The 22,378-nt window shown below is 37.6% G+C and overlaps 1 protein-coding gene across 1 annotated transcript in view; it reads right to left on the bottom strand.

Moving 5' to 3' along the window:
* Nucleotides 1-22,378, bottom strand: part of LOC137393505 (kinesin-like protein KIF18A) — a 44,745-nt gene that overhangs the window by 19,444 nt on the left and 2,923 nt on the right. Inside the window, exons 4-14 of the mRNA XM_068080081.1 lie at nt 21,046-21,203; nt 19,749-19,967; nt 18,945-19,142; nt 13,572-13,675; nt 8,596-8,671; nt 8,400-8,474; nt 6,609-6,718; nt 5,543-5,711; nt 4,693-4,854; nt 4,464-4,585; nt 1,665-1,897 (exon numbers count right to left, since the gene is read on the bottom strand). Coding sequence (XP_067936182.1) covers nt 1,665-1,897; nt 4,464-4,585; nt 4,693-4,854; nt 5,543-5,711; nt 6,609-6,718; nt 8,400-8,474; nt 8,596-8,671; nt 13,572-13,675; nt 18,945-19,142; nt 19,749-19,967; nt 21,046-21,203 — 1,626 coding nt within the window. The remainder of the gene's footprint in view (nt 1-1,664; nt 1,898-4,463; nt 4,586-4,692; nt 4,855-5,542; nt 5,712-6,608; nt 6,719-8,399; nt 8,475-8,595; nt 8,672-13,571; nt 13,676-18,944; nt 19,143-19,748; nt 19,968-21,045; nt 21,204-22,378) is intronic.

Below are 22,378 nucleotides of genomic sequence, written 5' to 3'. Positions count from 1 at the left end.
AACCAGTGATGTCCAGCGAATGGTCATTAGCTGACACTATTTACTAACCAGTGATGTCCAGTGAATGGTCATTAGCTGACACTCTCTACTAACCAGTGATGTCCAGTGAATGGTCATTAGCTGACACTATCTACTAACCAGTGATGTCCAGTGAATGGTCATTAGCTGACACTATCTACTAACCAGTGGTGTCCAGCGAATGGTCATTAGCTGACACTATCTACTAACCAGTGATGTCCAGTGAATGGTCATTAGCTGACACTATCTACTAACCAGTGATGTCCAGTGAATGGTCATTAGCTGACACTATCTACTAACCAGTGATGTCCAGTGAATGGTCATTAGCTGACACTATCTACTAACCAGTGGTGTCCAGTGAATGGTCATTAGCTGACACTATCTACTAACCAGTGATGTCCAGTGAATGGTCATTAGCTGACACTATCTACTAACCAGTGATGTCCAGTGAATGGTCATTAGCTGACACTATCTACTAACCAGTGGTGTCCAGTGAATGGTCATTAGCTGACACTATCTACTAACCAGTGATGTCCAGTGAATGGTCATTAGCTGACACTATCTACTAACCAGTGATGTCCAGTGAATGGTCATTAGCTGACACTATCTACTAACCAGTGATGTCCAGTGAATGGTCATTAGCTGACACTATCTACTAACCAGTGATGTCCAGTGAATGGTCATTAGCTGACACTATCTACTAACCAGTGGTGTCCAGTGAATGGTCATTAGCTGACACTATCTACTAACCAGTGATGTCCAGTGAATGGTCATTAGCTGACACTATCTACTAACCAGTGATGTCCAGTGAATGGTCATTAGCTGACTTTATCTACTAACCAGTGATGTCCAGTGAATGGTCATTAGCTGACACTATCTACTAACCAGTGATGTCCAGTGAATGGTCATTAGCTGACACTATCTACTAACCAGTGGTGTCCAGTGAATGGTCATTAGCTGACACTATCTACTAACCAGTGATGTCCAGTGAATGGTCATTAGCTGACACTATCTACTAACCAGTGATGTCCAGTGAATGGTCATTAGCTGACACTATCTACTAACCAGTGGTGTCCAGTGAATGGTCATTAGCTGACACTATCTACTAACCAGCGATGTCCAGTGAATGGTCATTAGCTGACACTATCTACTAACCAGTGATGTCCAGTGAATGGTCATTAGCTGACACTATCTACTAACCAGTGGTGTCCAGTGAATGGTCATTAGCTGACACTATCTGCTAACCAGTGATGTCCAGTAAATAGTCATTAGCTGACACTACTAACCAGTGTTGTCCAGTGAATGGTCATTAGCTGACACTATTTACTAACCAGTGATGTCCAGTGAATGGTCATTAGCTGACACTATCTACTAACCAGTGATGTCCAGTGAATGGTCATTAGCTGACACTATCTACTAACCAGTGATGTCCAGTAAATAGTCATTAGCTGACACTATCTACTAACCAGTGATGTCCAGTGAATGGTCATTAGCTGACACTATCTACTAACCAGTGATGTCCAGTGAATGGTCATTAGCTGACACTATCTACTAACCAGTGATGTCCAGTGAATAGTCATTAGCTGACACTATCTACTAACCAGTGATGTCCAGGGAATGGTCATTAGCTGACACTATCTACTAACCAGTGATGTCCAGCGAATGGTCATTAGCTGACAGCAAGGGAAGCTGAATGAGAGTTTTAAATTCTTTCATCTCAGTGTCGCTCTCCTCATCACAATTGAACGTCACATCCTTCTCGTCGACGACGTTACGCTTTATGTTGCTGTACATGTTGGCTAGCTCCTCACCCTCCAGTCCATAGTTACTCAATAAACTCTGGGATGTGTCGAGAAAGGCAAGAAACATCTGCACAAGTCTAAAAGACAGAAAAAACATGTAAAATATTGGACGCACTCATCCATGAATAATCTCCATTTTCTCGCCTAGTGGCTAGACAGCTACTAGGCAAGAAGCCAACAGGTTTACGAATACATTTCCCTGTTATGTGTATGGGAAAAAAATTCCCATACACATAGCAGGGACTTTCTGTATAAGTTTTATGAACCATAGCAGTCTTGCTGAGAATAAAGGGAGCAGAGGTTTGCAGGCGACCTTAAAAGATATTGGCACGCTGACAGATCGTGCTTTGTACACGAACCATCTAATGATTACTGAGAAAAAAGGCAGGCAGAGGCTTGCTACTGATATAAATTAATCCCCTATGATCACAGCATCACTTAGTAACTTCAGCTTATATGTGTATACATGAAAACCTCTAAGAGTGATCATGTAAAGTACACACAGAAGTTAATCTAATCCAGCACATTAGTAGAATCGCTTCAACTGGCAATCACCATATGTGACAGTCACTGTCTTTATCAGTCATTCTAACTGACAATTACAGTGACTGACAAAGGGGTAAATAGTGAATACCACCAACTGAAAGCTTTAGATGCAACATGAGCCTTTGTCTATCCAAAACCATAATACTTTTTTATACAAATGTATTGTTTCCCTCCCGCTTACCATCAACAATGTATTGTTTCCCTCCCGCTAATCATCAACAAATGTATTGTTTCCCTCCCGCTTACCATCATACATGCATATCAATTATCTGCTTGAAATTCTTGGGTCTCTAGCAAAAATGTTCTATCATGTGTACGGAGACGCTGGCATATGTTAGAACTTAGAACCTTACTAATATTGACAGTACAAATAGACTTGTTCTCAAAATAAATAAAAATGTCCAAGTGGATACAAATTACACCTATTTGTACGTGCCGGTTGTCTCACAAACTTTAAGAAAGTCAAATGAGCGACACAAGAGTGCTCAAATCACAAAAGAAAGTGATGAGCTCTGCACTAAGGCTAATAGTGTTGCACCTCTCACAGAGCACTCAACCAAACCGAAGGGGCATATTACTGAAAGAGCGCATATATATACTAGGTGAATGCCCGGCGTCGCCCGGGTAATAATAAAGTCTTTGGACAGACAATCCATTTTTATTTAACATACCGTATACAACATTTTCCATTTTAACGTGTAAACTTCATAATATGAGAAAAAAATTTTGTGCAGTTCAAATGAATTGAAAAATAAAGAAAAAAACTGAAAAGGTTTTCAAACTACAACTTTTAAATTTCATATCATGAAAGAAGTGTTTTGTTGAAATAAATTTGGAAAAAAATAAAACTATTAAGGTGTTTAAATGTAAATATAAAATCATTAGCAAGCAATCTCTAAATGTAGTGTGTTTTGCCATGATTATAACAAAAAATTTCTTGGTATACGATTATATGATTTTAGTTCGTTTCCGTGTTGGCATCACAAGGTGAAAATATCGTATAGACGTATAGAGTGGTATAGAAACCCATCGTAATTATCTAATGCAATCATAAAATCATCTAATAAAATCATTAGCAAGCAATCTCTAAATGTAGTGTGCTTTGCCACGATTATAATAAAAAATTTCTTGGTATACGATTATATGATTTTAGTTCGTTTCCGTGTTGGCATCACAAGGTGAAAATATCGTATAGACGTATAGAGTGGTATAGAAACCCATCGTAATTATCTAATGCAATCACTGCCTGTTAAAAATCATCATCATTAAAAATAGTAACAAAACAATATGTTAACCTTAGTAACTATAGTTACCTACAATAACTTTAGTGCATTTTGTGGTTATAATCTGTAAGAACATGTAACAATACAATGTACTACGTGCAGATTTCTTACCTTCAAGACAGATGTGTAACATAAACGCTGAATCCAACTTATATGAAATTAGCTTCCGAAAAACATACTTGAAGGAAGGTTTAGAATGCATTTTAGAAAATTTTTAACTAAAATTCTATCACTTATCTGTTTGTGAATCCATTCTTACGCTGAACTGAGATACAATCGCCAAATTTTAATTTCGAGAGAATCTATTGTTGATATCGTTTTGCAGAAAACAAAATAGCCCTAGTATGGCGAGAACGAAAAAGCATCGTGCTTCATAGAGTTTCAATTAATACGTTATCGAGCGTAGGCAATCGAGAAAAGGGTGTATACATTATATGGCTATGAATCGTAAGAGCGTTTGTAGACGGCTGGTTAGACAACTAGATTACCAACCTGCTGTTGCAATCTATGGGAGTTCACATCCAGCAGGACGTGAGATCTTAATTCCAAGATTTTAATAGCTATAAATGGACATAATGAAGTACAGACAAACTTTGAGATTTCTATATACAGTAGTTTGTGTTACGTTGAATGTGCATAATATTATAACATCTGTGTCTAGTATAAATGAAACAATTACAAAAACACTTTGCCTAGAAGCAAAGCTTATCTACTTTTCATCACAAGCCTGTTTGAATTAGAAATAAGACTGGAACAAGTTTTAGACAGCTCCAACAAAAACAAAGCCCATGCAATGCAACTAGAAACTCCTCACTTTTCATGGCGCCGCTGGCTCTCCTGTAATGCGTGTACAGTCTTGGTCAAGTGCTGGTTCTGCTTTTGCCATTCCCTCGACTCCTGCTCATAGTGATATGCCTTCATTTGTAGAGACAATATCTAGAAAAGCAGAAAGTCGTATCGATACTGAGCTCATCTGACCAGAGTGAGGAACAAATGCATCGCGAGAAAGGTATTATAATAGCAGATGAAATGTCTTTACACACCATTTGCGCGTGAGGATTGTCTATAGCGCTACCACGCTTCAGAAGAGACTTTAAATGAGACGTGTTTTCTTCCAGCCGTTCTTGTTCTCGTGCTTTCGTCACATCCAAGGTCCTTTGCTTGTGATTGGCTGCACCTATGGCCCGCTCGATCTTACCAACCGTCTGTTAAGCATGAATAACTTTTCTTTCACTACTGCGCACAAACAACGAAACATACTCTTATTTTATGTTGACACAGCTTGTGCGACGCTATTGGTTCTGACATGTAGCAATGTGAAGTTAAAATATGTGTTTTTTAGGTCCACTAAGTCATTACAACAAAACATCTTGAGACTAGCCCAAATAAATCGTTATGAGAAGCAGCGAATTATAACATGGCAAAGACAACAAAACTGGAAGTTGTGGAAAAAAATTGGATTAACTTGACATTGAAAGTGTGCACTCCCCATAACTTAGCATAAAATTACCATAATCATGGACCATAAACCAAGTGTAAGAGATAAGAAAAACAGAAAAGTTGTCGATACAAACCATTAATAATACTACAGTTACTGTAGTCATTAAATTGAAAAGTTAACTTTAGTTTTTCCTATTTGAAAGGCCAAAGGGGTGAGTTTGGAAAGATCTTGGAACAGATCACACAATTTACATGTATTTTACTGTTCATTTAGTGTAAAATCCCTATAGGCTAATGTAAATGCTCTTAGAATGGATTATTTACGCTGTAGGAGCCTCTACTGTAATTATGCACGAAAGAAGGACAGGTCCAGCATTAGAATTACTCATATCAAACTGTGTAAAAGTGAAGTGAACAGATTTCCTATTACAAAATAAGAAATCATAACCATACCTTATTGCCAGCTCTATGCACACTTGCAGACACTTTGTCTAGCCTGTCAAGAATTGTCTGTTTTCTAGACATCGTGATAGCAATGCCTTTTTGCATCATCTCAATGTGCAGGAGGTCATCTCTAATCTGCCTTCGCTCTCCATATGCTTTGCTTATATCTGTCTGTAGCCTACACACCATAGAATGAGTATAGCTGTTTCTATAAGCTATAGATATAGTACATGTCAAATATCCTTACTGATACACAATATAAAAAAATCTCTTTTTTGTATGATACGAAACTAGTCGGAGTGGATGAACTGGCAAAGAATCACATGCCGTAGCAAGAAAACGTGAGCAATGAAGTATTCTGATGCATATGTATAAAGCTTGGTTTTCAAGTTTTTTCTGTTCAGTTGATATTAGGTAATAGAGTGTCAAGTCAGTAAGGAGTCAGAGGAATAGCAGGCAACCACCCTCAAATTTACAATATTACTACACTAGGCTTTATTAAATAAGATAGCTATAAGTTGTTTCCTGTTAAACACGAATCACATGGCCTCTACTAACTGTGCTAATATATTCACAACAATTAACGAGAAGTAATCTTCTTTTCATTTCTCAAATGGTCAGCGCGTCACTAAAGAAAGCTTCACCTACCTTAAAAATTGAGAACACAATCAACTACTATGAATGCATTTAGGTATATGTTAGCTTTCAGAGAATTCATATGAGTTGATGCCATTCAAGCAGCCTCACCCCGGTAAGAATCTTAGAGAGCTAGCTGAACTTCTCTTGCGTGAGTAACAGCATTTCTATGTGGAGCGAATATGGTAAAGACAAGCTAGTCTACACGCTAGATTGGTCTTTACAGTATCATCAGATCTGTCAGCTTATGGCTGGGTCGATCAAATTGTTAGAATGGTTCACCAGAGCGACGTCTATAAATCTTCAGTTCAACTAATTAAAGGTATGTAGTCGCGAGTGAACAACTACACGCTGATGTCTACTGCTTTGCCAAGGTATTAGGAATTGGTATTTGTTTGCAGGCACAAATAATAAAAACTGAACTGCTCATTCCACTTACTGGTCTATATCAAAGTTACAGGACTGGTGTACAGTTGCTGTAGTAGCTTGGGCGGCGTACTCCGCTAGCTGTATTGTCTGCGTCTGTAACTTGGCCTTTAGGCTAGATATCTAAGCAATAAAACAAAACAACTACAGATACAATTGGTCCTTAAAGCCTGGTTCCCATATACGTCGCAAAGCATCAGCGACAGCACCGCAGGCTATTAGCGGTGAAATGGGAACCTACGTGCCGGGCACCTCCGAGGACCGCCGGTAGTTGGCGGCGGTCAACGCAAGAATTTAGCACTGTTCAAATTTCGTGAAGAGCCGCAGGCAAAACCTTCCCGAAATGCACTGTACAGGTGAAGGTCAGCATTATCGAACGGCGTGGCGAGCAAACATTTTTATGCCGTTGTTAGCGATGCAGCTTTATGTGAACACGAGTCGCCAAGCCTATCGTCGCAAGCGTTTTGTTGCGCAATATTACCGCCGGGGCCTCGCAATCGATATGGGAACCAGGCTTTAGACAGTCACATAGGCTGCAGGAACATGACAGTATAAGTTCAGACTTATCCAAAGGTACTAGTTTTGTGTCTGATATTACAATCACCAGTTCTGACAGAGTCCACGAACAATAAGCAATGTGCCTTTAGCTGTGCAACTAGCTTTCACTAGACTTGCCATAAAAGAGCTTGTTTATGCTTTGGAGAGACAGTTTTTATTGAAGCTACTAGGTTTTCTGTTCAATACAAGTTCAATATACAAGTTCAATATACAAGTTGAATACAAGTTCGATACATGTTCGATACAAGTTCGATACATGTTCGATACAAGTTCGATACAAGTTCGATACAAGTTCGATACAAGTTCGATACAAGTTCGATACAAGTTCAATACATGTTCGATACATGTTCGATACAAGTTCGATACATGTTCGATACATGTTCGATACAAGTTCGATACAAGTTCGATACAAGTTCAATACAGTACCAATAAGTGAAATAAAAATAGAAAAATTAGCCGAAGCAATCTATAGATGAAGTAGTTTATAAGCTAAAGTTTACCATAGGTCAGATAGCTCATAATTTAAACTTCACATGGTCTGTGTCAGACTAGCCCCCATTTCGACCTAATAATCATCTGTCACCTGCGTCACCAAGGCTACACATCTGCTCATCTTTCTCTAATATAGATATGATGATAAAAGCCTCTTTATCGATGATGACTTTATTAGTTTAGTACATATAATTTTACACATCAAGTTTGTTAGAGTTTTATATAACACATTGATAATTACCTAAAGTATTTATCACAAAGTTTTGAGCTGTGAAACAGACGAGACACAAAAAATGTAATATTATGAAAATATTAGCTCCTACATGCAGCAGTTTTGGTATACAAGGAACAATCTCAGTGGTTTCAGTGCCAGGTTCCACTGGCACTTACTGCTAGTGCTGTTGCGTGCCTGTTGTATATTTCCTACCGGCTCAATAAATACGTACGAAAAAAATCTCAGTATATATAAATTTCACGTTGAGATTTTACTGTATTGGCACATAGAGAGAAGAGAATGAGAAAGTAAAGGACTCATTAAACATACACTTTAAACAATATGCGGAAAGCAAATTACTGTAACAATGAGTACACAGCAGTTTGCGTAATATCAAAATCCATAACATGTGCCAACAGATATAAATTGCTGAACAGCCATAATGCTGAACAACAATGAACAAGACTAAACAACCTCTTTATGCTTGGTACACCAAATTAATATCTAGAGTAAATGACCAGTTAATATCTACACACATACCTCTGCGTGAAGCTCATCCACAACTTTCCCATAGTTCTGAACATGAGTGCTGACATTAATGACGTTGCGTTTGAGCTACAATAAACACCGTCACGTAAACCATTAGGATGATGCGCACACAAACTATTCTCACAAAACAAGCCTGCAAAGCTGACAAAAATTCGGGGTATGATTTTTGTAAACCTTCACAACTCACCACAGCCTTTATCTTTTTAGCTCTGTCTGCATAGCTGAGAGTGTTGTATGTATCCTCATACGATTGGCGAGATGGACTGTAAACATATACATTTACCGGTCTAATAATCTGCTACAGTAAGTGCTAGCCATAGTCTATTTAGACTTCTTACCAGGGATGGACGATGAATACTGATAGGCTAATATCCTATCTTTGGGAGTTGTTTTCTCGATATACCGAGTTACCGATAACTACTGGATATTGGTGATGCAATAAACTACCTACCGAAATAAAATAACTATCGATCTATCAGTCAAGCACAACATTGAGTTGACAAAAAATAATTTAAAAAAATCTCATTAATTATCAAGGGAACAATGATTGGCATGGCATAAGATCTACTGAAATGATAAGATTGTGTGTGTGCAAAAATAGTCTTCAAAAGATTCAGTTGGACGCTTAGGCTTCAGTCAGCATTTATTAGGATAAAGAAAATACCTTTGAATCAACAACAAAATCAGTCACACAATTGTGATCTATGAGTAAAAAGGATGAACTGCAGAAAAAAACAATCTGCAGTAAAAGAATTGACAAACAATATACCGTATTAAGGTGTGAACTATCGATGAGAAAAAGAAACTACCGGTAAGATAGATAACACGCTAGGGCAGTTTCACTTTGATTTATATTATCGAGAAGACAACTACCGATTATGGCTATCGTTTATCGTTATCTTGTCCATCTCTACTTCTTACCTAAGCATCGAAATACTGGGTTAGGGTGTGCACTAGTTGAATTACAGCCTTACAACACTACAATCTCACAACAGGAATAGGGTAGTATACCCAAAATATACGAGACTATGTAAATTAACCAGGTTTAATTCGTGCTAGAACATGAATCAGGTCATCCGTTTTTTGCGGTAAATCGCAACCAGCGCCCTCGGCTAAAAATGAAAGTCCACAAAAAGTTAAAATAGGCTCAGAGCTTGGCCTCAAGCCTATCCGAGACCTACAAACATGTATGTATCTGTAAATAGTATATAAGTACTACAAATATAATAATTATGAATTAAATTAGATATCCATGAAAGAAAATGATCAATGCATGTATATGTGTATATATAGATTGGATACATATACATGCACTAGGAAGAAGAAACAATGCACAGGTGTCAAGGGTGTGTTAAAGCTCTTGCATGGGGGGCACTTTATCATTAGGCATTATTTGAGGCCCTGGATCATCAAGTATTACAGTTTCTTCAGAGAGAGTTCATAAAGCAGCCGCAGAAGGTGTCCATGCGGAAGAGGGAGGAGTGATGGCTTGATGAGAAGACAGGGAAGCTAGCGGGGAGCTGAAGACTCGGCTGATGGCTTCTGACAAACAAGGAGCTAGGTAATGGGGAGCTGTTGCCGTTGCTTGTTCTTTGATACAAAGGTGCCTTGTACAAGACTTGTATTATAAGGCCATGACACCCGTAGTCCTATTGCCGAATTCAATAGTCCTCAATGAGTTATTGTTGATTTCCTTGGCCATATTCTGTACTGCAATCAGGGACTATTAATAATCCCTGAGTCTCTGCTAGTTGGCCAGAACAAGGCTACTCTCTTCTATTACCTTTTTGTCAGGTTGTTCATCCTCACTGCCAAATTTAGTCATCTCATCCTCGTACGTCAGCGTTTTGAAGTGGCAGTTAATAAGGTCATTCAAGTCCGCTGACGTCATATCAGAGATGTCTAGGGCTCCTAAGGTCCTCACAAGCTTCATAGCCTTTTCCACAGTAAAATGGTGGGCCTCTCCAGGAGTAAACCACCAATAATTGGAGGCAAGGTCAGGTCACAACCTCTTCCAGATGAGCTGACCATCTCATCCTTGTTGAAAACTGTTCAGTGCAGTAGCACCCTTCTTCAATATCTTTAGGAAGATCTCTTCTAAATCCCGCTTGGCTAACCCTTTGTCAGCCAAAACGGTCTCCTCATGAAGTGGTGCACTTCTGGTACCGATCCTCATGAACTTTTTCAAACCAGCCTTTGCTGGCTACAAACCACTATTTCTTTGTTAGAGAAGAATCCAGTACCACTGCTGGTAGTTGGCCTTGAGTTATCGAGATTGTCTTTATCATCATCGACATTAGTGCTGGGCACGAGTACTTCTTGCCCAAGGGTTTTAGACTCCGCCCCCTTCTGTTCGGGTTTTTCGAGTATCGGGTAGCTAGTAGTGCTAGGCTCGAGTATTTCTTTGCCTACGGGTTTTTTGGGTATCGGGTTTGTTGATGTGGATTTTATGTTTAAATTTTTTAAACAGACATATCTTCAAATTTACAAAGCAATTATATTTCTTTTCAATTTATTTATCATTTTTCAGTTTTTATCGACTGACATTCGTACTCGCAGCATTAACAGGCGGATTATTAAACAGTCAAGATAGTCGGGGGCCACAGGATATTTTCGTGTCAACAGGTGGCAGACGATAGGGTCTATGGTAGCTTAATACTTAAGCATGTTCTATGTACCTCTCTGACTTTTTGTAGATGGTGCTCCAAATCTCATAAAAAACTTTACATTATCGGCTTTTTCCGTTAGTAAGGCTTGTTGGCTTAGTAAAACTTGGTTATAATGAATTATGTAATCCATAATAGCTAGCTGTGGTAATCAATTTAAACAGAGTTATTAAATTTTCACTGCTACTACCAACGTTGATTGCAGTTGATTGCAGACTAAGGACCTATGTGTTATTGGTGAAAGCGAACACGCGCCGTATTAAAAAAGGCATAGATTTTTTACGAAGCCGATTTGGCTAATTGCGCAAATAAACGTTGATTGATGTATTTCTATTCACGTTTTAATAACAAGTAATCACTGCTTGACTAAAAGATCTCTGGTAGGTATGGTAAATAAGTTATGAGATGCTTTATTCTATCTATTAAATTAAAGACTTGTTATAACCCATTGTCATGCCTCCTTAGCAAAAATCACACTGAAATGCCCTGTGGCCCCCAGACTAAGAGCGCAGGGCGCAATAGACCGACTTTATGTTCACAGTACCTGACGAATCCGTGTACCAAAACCCAAACTCGAAAGTCAAAACCCGAAAGACTGGAATACCCGAAATCTCTATTACCCGATACTCGAGAGAAGATAAACCCGCGAGTTCAACGAGTATTACTACCCGTGCCCAGCACTAATCGACATCCTCGCGTTTACGACACAAAGGCCCAAACAGAGATTTTGCCTTGGCTCTGATCATATTGGTGTTCAAACTCACTTTATTCTGGCAGTCGGATATTCAAATCAACAAAGCCTTTTTCCATCTTCACTATTTTCTCATTTCTGCGAGTCGCAACATGTTTTAAATTTTGATTAAAGGACACAGAGGCAGTTTTTCAGATCTTTTCTGCACGGACAGCGGCATACATGAGGATGTTCAACAACTGTACTTTTTCACTAATGATAAGCACCTTCTTATTTTTCATCGGTTCACCAGATGCTTTAAAAGCCACTGATCATTCCAGACCCATTTTCAAGAGATGTCACAAGCGCTAAAAATATTCAAGGAGCGCAAGGAAGTAGCAAGGTACTGCAGAAAAAGGAGACAAAAGCTGACCTGTAAGCTTTTTTACTGTGTCAGAAGAACACGCACATGGGATGTTTGGATAATGTGTGTCGGCAAACCAATTTTTTTTCAATATTTTTGAAAACTCTGCGGATAACTGAAACCGCAAAAAGTGAAGCACAAAGCATCGAGGGATCATTGTATAGCAAAAAAGAGGAAATAACGCCCTCAGCTATATACTCACCACTAAATTGCTAGCCAGTAGCATACTAGAGGTGGAACGAGACACGAGACGTCTCGAGTATTGACCTGTCTCGTCTCGGTCTCGTCTTAACTATTGCCAAACTCGAGACAGGAAATAGAACTAAAGCGCCTGCGCACGGTTGTTAAAACATGGCTTCTTGCGGTAGCAACAACTCCATATATTGTAATGGATTGCGAGCAACTGCCTTTAAAGTTATACCCGGTCCGTTACTACCTGTTGCTACTGATTATGTTGGCCACTGAGTCTAATCATGTAGTCCGGACAACGGCCCTGTTATTTTTTAGTTCGGTTCTGTGTCCTTAAAACAGATACCGGGTCGTATCTAATTACTCTTCGGATAATCCAATTTAATAAATTAGACTTTTGCGGGTAAAATGTCTGTATTTTATCGTATCGTGTCTAAACACCAACTGCCCTTCATAAAATTCGGGCCTCTTTTACGTATATACTACCAATCGTGAGTAAAACTTGCCCGGACACAGAGAAACGAACGAAAGGCCGTGTCGACCATAGTCCGTGTTCGGTTAACAATGACGTTTTGTTAGCTCAATATAAGAATATACATGTGCATGTATACAGTAATTAATATAATTTCATGAGTACAATTTAAATATAATTCACGTACTACAGCTAATACACAAACAAAACTTAACATTAATGAAACGATAAGAATGAAAGTGTTATCGTGTGTTCTTTTAGTTGCGGTATTTCTTTGTAGAGCGACGGCTATCGGTTTCATTACACATTACATTAAAAAGTAAGAACTATTCAATAGATGGTAAAAATATACATGTACAAAGCAATATGTTTATAATAATTATGATCAATCAAGCTCAAAATTCTTAGAATATATAACTTCGGTATTTTAGAGCTGTTTGTGTCACTTTTGTTTACAAAAACTACATGCATATCACTATTAAAATGTTGTATTTAAATCGTTTACACCAGGTGAAAATTCAATTTAAAAAGTTTTATTAATTTTATATATACCAAGTAGCTAGTACTTGTGTAGTGAAATCATCACCAAATGCTCATTATTTTACTGTCTCGTGTCTCGAATTTTTACAAGACAGTGTCTCGAGTCTCGTCTCGAGCTTAAAAAACCTGTCTCGTTCCACCTCTATAGCATACGCTTTCTCAATAAAGGGCGACGCGAGAGTGGTATTTTACAAGCACTAACCTCACAGCTGCTAACATAACAGTTTTGCAGTTATCGCCCAGTGAATCCTTCAATATACGAGTGAGTTTGCTGTTTCTGTATGGGATATGCTTGTTGCCCTTTCGCTAGAAAACAATGCAATAGACACTATAGGGCAGGGATGGCCAAATGATTTTGGTTATGATCCGTTACAGCAAAATCTGACGCATTAAAGATCCGCAAAGAGCCGAAGATGTGCATTTTTATTTTTTACCATACATAATCTTGAAGTTACTTATGCACACGTTAAAGAAAGGCGTCACAAAACATTTCAAAATATTTTGTTTATATAAATAATTTGACTAAAAATCAGTGAATGAATGTGCTGCATTAAATATGTCTGATATTAGTGAGAAAATTCTGAAAGAAGAAAGTGACTTCCCAATACTATCAAAACGCAGTTTTTGGTTACTTCTAGCGACTCTTAAAGTTCACGAAGATGAGTATGTGTGAGCCGTATCCTATGATTGTTTTTACAAAATTCATTGCTGAAAACAATGAATTTAAAAAAACTCTAAGAAAAATGTTCAAATTTTGTTTTAACCAAATTAAAAAAAGTACTTCAAAAAAACTTTTTGACAAGCAACTTGAAAGATCCCCAAAATAACTACAAAGATCCGGATCTGCCATTTGGCCATAGCTGCTATAGGGGGTTTCAAGAGTATGTAGCAGCTAATTCTGAGGAAACAGGAATACCACTTTTATGAGCCTGAGATATAAAAGTAACATGCAACCAAGCCCAAATTAGTAGTTTAAGTAAATTTTATAAAAAGTATCAGCTAGGCCAGTATAAACTAAAAAGTGCTACAAATATGCAAATGAACTGTAGCCTGTATTGTCAAACAGAACAAAAGCGTTGAACATATAATAGAGAATTGAATTACAAGAGTTACACGTGTTAAGCGTTCCATTAAATGACCCTCACAGTCTGAGCAAACACTAAATTGTATCCTTTTCTCTCCATCTAGTGCCAACCTCAGAAAAAACAGCCCTCCATAATTTACAATGGTTTGGTTCTCAACATTTGGTTCTCTCTTTCTCGATAGATATATATATATATATATATACATGTATATATATATACGGTATAATGCAAATACACGGCATATATATATGGTATATATACATATACGGTATACATCCGCGACATATATGTACAAAGTTATACATATGCTTATATGTATATATATACATATGTATATATATACATATGTATATATATATAAAAGTCATATACAGTCAAACATGGATAACTCGTCCACGGATAGCTCGAAAAAATGGTTAATTCGAACATTTCCTTTGGTCCGTTCCCACGTAATGATAAATTGCTATAGATAACTCGAATTCAACACTGTTAATTCGAACTGTTTTTTTGCCCAACAGCTACCGAAACGGTTGTTTTCGCTTTAGAAAATCACTTTATTCAAAGCCATAGAGGTAAACTTCATCTTTTTGTAATTCATAAGCGTCGTTATTACCACCATCGGCAAAATATTTTTGTCAACGACTTTTCTAAAAGTTTGGTGAAATTTGATTTATACAGCGATACGATGAATAGCACGGGCTTGCCGGGTCACGCGCGCAAGAATTTTCGCCACGCACATACAAAACAAAAATCGCATGTTGTTTTGTATGTGCGTGGCGAAAATCCTTGAGTGCGTGACTCGGCTAGCCCGTGATGAATAGTTTTCCGACGTTGATTCCGTGTTGAATCAACGTCGGAATGTTGAATGTTTAAAACGTCTTAAAAAATGTTGTAATTAAACGTATACGTTGTCTGAGCTACAAAAAACTATTCATCGTTTGACCTAAACACAGAATACGTGTGTACATTCAATAAGTATCTATTAAAAAAGCGTGAGTGATATAGAATGTACCGTAAAACCTCGTAAAACTTCTAATTGAACTGCCTCGGAGTGTTGCTCTTAACGAATCCCAGCTAAAGTAAAGTAATCTGCATAAACTTCAAGAAAAAACGGCAAAATTGATGGTGGGTAAAACCCCAAAAGAAAAAAATGTCTTTTCTTTTGAGCATTTCAACAACGATCAAGTTTTGCCAATGTCAATCTGAAAAACTTCCTGGCAATAACATCACCTCAAACAACAAACCAATCCCAAGTGATAGAAAAATCTCTATACTTTTTCATGAAAACGTTTTAAACTTTACATTAGAAGCATTTAATTTGAAACAAGCCATTTGTGCTTTTGATTTATATTATAGTTTGTATATGTACATGTATCTACTAATAAATAAGTAAATATATGGACTTGTGACAGTGCTCTGATAACTTGAATGCTCTGATAATTCGAACACTTTTGCTCGGTCCCTTGAAGTTCGAGTTATCCATGTTTGACTGTATATATATATATCTACATTTCTCAAAGTATGTGTGCATGTGGATCTGTGTGTCATTTCGGCTATAGCTATTAAAATCTTAGAATAAAGAATCCATACCGGAGAAGATTTGATCTCAGACCCTACCATTCACCAGTCCAACACCCTACCCAATAGGCCACAGAAAATGAGTTGTTAGCATGCCGATATAAGTCGCTATATGGGAGCACATACTCAACGACTTTGCATACCACGCAGGGTGATTGCATTAATTGATTGTCATTAGTTTACTAAAATTTTCCATTGACAATCTACCAGACTAATAGCAAGTGGCAGACAACTCTCATTACTTCTCCTTGTTTATAAGCTGATTTTTAATACTCGGGCAACGACGGATAGCACAGCTAGTGTATATATATATGCAGTAGACGCTCATATAATGTAAATTCCTGATAACGTAAAGAATTTAAGTAAAGTTTTTGCTTCGTACTATGTAAAAAACTCCATAACGTAATGGGTCACATTGGGCGAGTTTTCAAATAGGATTTCAATGTTAATCCTGCGCATGCGAAAGAAAAAATGGGTTATATGAACGATAGCGTTATATTTATTATATCTACAACTTCCGTGACATTCTAGTTCATCGTCGTAGATCGTCAGATGTGTCGACAAAACAGTGAACATGTAGCTGCGCAATTGTTCATGAATACTTAAAAGCGATCGATTGGTGCGGGTGCTACAGCTTAGGTCTACCAATATAAATGGCATAAGTTAAAGTATCGTCAAATGTTATATTTTATCTTAAAAGATTGACTTGCAACAAAATTCACATTGCAGTTATTTGGTATCAAGAGATTCACCATGTCTTACTCTGTTGTGTTGTAAGTGCCAAATACGTGGAAATGTGATTACAAGCTCTTAAAAGCTCAAAGACGAAAAGCCGCCGTAGATTGGAATCTCTTTATTTAGATGACGTAACCAAAAAATTTGGTTATCGTCTTGTCACATATGTTCTCGCGTGAATTCAAAGGCCAATACAAAGCTCAATATAAAACTTATCGTAGTACTAGTTTATGACAAACACTTCGGGTTTTACCGAAGACCCCGTATCAAATATAGATGCACGCTACTTTAGTTTTGTTTCGGCCTGGTCTAATCGGCAAGTCGTAATCTGATCATGTGATCCAATACTTCGCAAATAATTTCTGCAGCACTTTTCGATTATCACAAGTGACCAACAAGCTCGTCATGATTATCAGACAATGATATGTACTCCAAGCTAAGGCTAAAAAATTGAACGAATTTTTACAGTAAGTTATAAGATATCACTGCTAAAAGTGACAGCATTACGATGACGATAAAATAGACGCGTAAGAACAATAGACATATGTAGTTTTATTGAATGCGTGAAGTATATTTGTGAAAATATTTCGACGAATAAGGTTGCAAGAAAGTGTAAACAGAAACCATCTCTCACAACTACATCACATTTGAGCCCTTTTGGAAAGGGAATCCAAACTACGGCGGTTTCGTGTGGCTGCGATTTTCTGTTCGTTTTTGAGCTTTTAAGAGCTTGTAATCACCTTTCCACATATTTTGCACCTACAACAGAGTAAGACATGGTGAATCTTTTCATATCAAATAATGGTAATGTGAATTTTGTTGCAAGTCAACCTTTAACCTTGACCTATGGATATAGATGGGTGATGAACAGGTAGTTCCGGTTTTTTATTGTAAAAATATTTCGTTGTTTTGCGTTATCGTAGACATATGAAATATTTATTATTAGTTTTATTTTGCAGAATAGACATTGTTGCTTAGAAGGAATAAGCAAATTGTTGTAAATGAATGTCGATGATGTGCACTATCCATCAATTGTAAATTTACCGCATTCATTGTCTATAAAACCAGTGAGATTGATCATAAAAAAGGTTGTCAATGCAAACCAATAACACTGCAGTTACGGTACAGCCCACATCTTTTAAGTCAAGTTTTTCTTTTTTTATGGCCAAAAGAATGAATTTGGAGAAATCTTGGAACAGATTAGGTGATTTACATATATTTTACTGTTCTCATAACATAAAATCCTTACAACGTAAACGTTCCTGGAACGGATTATTTACGTTGTAAGAGCGCCTACTGTATATATATAGATACTTTCAACTTGTCAACTTTCATTTTCAATAGGATTTATCTCTCTTGCCAGCTCTAAGCTGCACTAATGAGGCTTCAATAGCCAAAACTGTCCCTAGCATGAGAATTTGCTTCCTTACTTCGGTTTGGTTGCGCACTCTGTGGGAGGTGCGACACTATTAGCCTTCATGCATAGCTCATCACATTTGTGATTTGAGCACTCTAGTGCCAACACATTGACCTTCTCGAAGTCTGTGAGGCAACTTAGTTGTTTCATGACAAAAAACAGTAGCTGAACAGTACTGTCTGTAGCATGAGTATATGTATATACATATATGTATACACATATACTCATGCTACAGACAGTACTGTTCAGCTACTGTTTTTACATGTATATACATATATGTATATACATATATGTATATACATATATGTATATACATATATGTATATACATATATATATTTACATTTATGTATATACATATATGTATTTACATATATGTAAATACAAACCAGAACTCGAATCAAAACTGAAAATAATGGAATCATTTCTGAAGATTAATCGATTACTGCAAACAAGCTTGCATTGTGTGTGCACGAATAATGCAGTAAGATAAAAATGGTTAAATAGCAATTGATCATTACAAAACTTACAACCATTATTCCTGCGCTTTTAGAAATACTTTTTAATATGCAGATCTCATTTTAGCTTGACAATCATTTTAGTTTGATAATCATCCGCTAACATTATAAATACTGAGTTCATAAATATGCTAAACACACCCGTTGTGTAGACAATTTTAACATTTTAGCATTTCAGATCAATTTACAAGGTAATAACTATCACGGAGGTATACAAACCGCAGCTGCCTTAGCAGGACTTACTTTAGTATCAGCCAATGCGTTGATGCAATTGCCAAGGGCAAGCAGAGATTTGTTGATGTTGGCGCCTTCTCTAAAACGAGCTCCCTGGTTTTTGGTCACAGTTGCCCTCTCTGACCCTGCAAGATCTATGAGGGAAAGCTTAGAGACCTTGACATTCTGAGAAAGAGCAGCTGAACGACCACGTACCTTCACAAACACCTATAAAAATCATGCTACTATTGACATGGTCGGTGCAAGCGAACCGCAAGCCAATATGAATAAACTAGGCACCAATATGGCACTACCAATATGACACTACCAATATGGCACTACCAATATGGCACTACCAATATGGCACTACCAATATGGCACTACCAATATGGCACTACCAATATGGCACTACCAATATGGCACTACCAATATGGCACTACCAATATGGCACTACCAATATGGCACTACCAATATGGCACTACCAATATGGCACTACCAATATGGCACTACCAATATGGCACTACCAATATGGCACTACCAATATGGCACTACCAATATGGCACTACCAATATGGCACTCAACATCCTTGACTAGCCAAGTACAGAACTCTTTACCTCTCGTACACTATCTCATCTAAAATGATTTAGAGGAAAACATAATTAAGTACAGTTGTACTTTTATGATGCTAGTCAAGAGTCGAAGCCAGTAGCAACTCACAAATCACAACTACGCATTCTACAGCAATAATGAATATCGTACAGTGTATTTTATCTTCACATCGAAGAATTAGGATGACCTACATATTAAGCAAAGCGAAACTGCGTAAAAAACCACCTGAAAAACGGCGTGTGATCTTGAGGACTCAGCATTAGCATCAGTAGGGTGCTGCGTTCGATTCTTGTTACCCTTCTCCAGCATTTGCAGGAGTTCCTCAGCTGACTCAGGCTCTCGCACTGTTAGCCCTGGAATTACTATTCCTTGCCTTCCATTCTCTCTGATTGGAAGGCTAGCACTGCCAGGACACAACAGGTCTTTGATGTTCTCATTGTAGACCTATGCAGATGAGTAACATCTAGAGTTGATAGGAGACAGCAAGAACTATAGTCATGAATAGACATATGAATATGAAAGGTTTCATCTGTGAATTTAAGAGATCGCTAGTGTTGTCATTCACTATATTATAGTGGAATAATTCACAAATCACATAGATAGTAGAGTATCCTTGTTGTTGTAATTAAAAGGTACTAAAATAAACACTTTCAACTTGCCAAGTTCTACATCCTATGTATGTTTAATTTTATCTAAAATGTGGAAAGTAGAATAACTCCAGCTTTTTATGACTTGTAGAGTACAGTCAAACCTTTACATACAAAGTTGATCCGCTCCAAGAACTGCATTATAAAACCGTCAGCACAAGGCGGACAACTCTAGTTTAATCAGGAGTCGTTTCCTCATGAAACAACTTATAATCTTAGGACAAATCGTAGCACAGGTCAATGACTAATGTAAAGTCTTGCCATTGTAGCCGACTATATACTGGATTAGCTAAAGTATACATCACTAATGCAATAGTTGAAAAAACAACAAACTCTAATACTAGTTAATCGTTGTTTTCATCAACTAACTTAAATATCCACATCTGTAAAATTTATCTTTATCTGCACCAAAAATATAAAAACAGTCTAGGTTTTTGCTATATAGGCATATATGAAGTATTGCGCGTTCAGATGCTAACATGTGTAATCGTTAGCGTTTGAACAGTCCAACTTAAGATAAAGATGGAACAAGCGTGGCAAATCTATAATCGATTGCGTCATCAATCCAAGAATGAAGCTGTTACCGAATAAGTTGCTGAGTCGCGTGTCACACTTCCTCTAAACTAACTTATTTTATATATCTTTATTATTGTTACTTGCATTTTTCTCACTTTTCGCCAGCCCTTCACTTTCCCTTATTGAAAGTGCATTGTTTAAAAAACCTCAAATGTAAAAATTTCCCAAAGGCGGTGTCACATAATTGGTGGAATTGCAAGTCGTATAGAAATTTGTAAATAGTGGTTTGACTGTATTTCCGAAGTTAAAATATAACACCATAGTGATCTCTATTAATACGCATTGCAAATTAATCTAACCTCTAGATAGGAGACGGAGACATCAATAGCACGCTCTTCTTTATCAAGTTCTTTGATGTTATACAAGTCCATCATACTGAGGAAAATAACGCCAGGAGTCTTCGGTGAGCCAAGCATGGAGAAAGTTTTACCTGCTCCAGTAGCACCATATGCAAAGACTGCAAGCAATGAATAGTGTAAATGGTATATGCTTTAAGACTTCTCGATAGACAGAAATCTAAAGATCAGTAGCACAACAATATTCAAGTGGAAGCCGAGTCGAGTTTATCGCATTTTCTTGCTCACATTTTAGCAGGTAAGGTTTAGCGCCTGCAACTGTTTGAATCGCAGTGATTTGTACGCAAGTAATATTATTAAGATGCAGGGCCACAATTTGATGCAAGGCAAGTGGTATACTTAGTAACTAATTTTGAATAATGCATTTGAGCTTTTTAGTAGTAGTACAAGCAGACTACCTAGTAGTGACAGTGGTAAAAGGCTGTGATATCATATACTGATGCTACGCGGAAACCGCAGAACTTATCAATCTGTATGTGCGGGCAGGCAAGTGCAAGATTCACCTTAGAGTACGAGACACCAAAATTTTGCGTCTCACATCAGAGGTGTTTTACCCGATGTAAAAGATAATGGATTATGCACCTATTGAAGGGTAGCCTGTGTTGACAAACTGTTGTTTTTGCGGAGTTGTCCCCTGTTGAGCGGGGCGAGCAAAACAACAGCTTGTCACCAGACGCAATGCACCTGATGCATCAGCTGCACCGAAAGGGAATTGTTCTCTTCCGTCTATGTGGCTTGGCTGCGATGTTATGTCAGTCGCTCCATTGGTAATCAATGGATTTCGCGCAAAAACCTTTGTAGAAAAAAATAAGATATAAGCGTTTAACCAGAGACCAGTCTCTGCGGTAAACTTTCGTAGAACTTAAGAACTTGTGCAACAACAGCAACTAAACATTTTGTTATTTGTGCGCTCAGTCAGTTTTATTTCTATTTTTGTATCAGTTAGTTTTATTTGTTCTTATTAATTTTATTTTTAATTGATTTTATTTTTAATTGATTTTATTTTTAATTGACTTTATTCTCAAGTTACCAATGGAGCGACCGACATAACATCGCAGCCAAGCCGCATAGACGGAAGAGAACTCCCTTTCAGTGCAGCTGATGCATCAGGTGCAGTGCATCTTGTGACAAGCTGTTGTTTTGCTCGCCTGCTCAACAGGGGACAACTCCGCAAAAACAACAGTTTGTCAAGACAGGCTAATTGAAGGGGCAATCCAGCTCAACAGCAAAACACCTTCAATCTGGAATTTCCGCCACAAGTATCTATTTGGACTTT

Source organism: Watersipora subatra, chromosome 4, assembly GCF_963576615.1.
Source record: "Watersipora subatra chromosome 4, tzWatSuba1.1, whole genome shotgun sequence".
In the NCBI taxonomy this organism is placed as follows: Eukaryota; Metazoa; Bryozoa; class Gymnolaemata; order Cheilostomatida; family Watersiporidae; genus Watersipora; species Watersipora subatra.
Note: the sequence above shows the minus strand (reverse complement) of the source record. Positions and strands in the feature narration are given on the sequence as shown.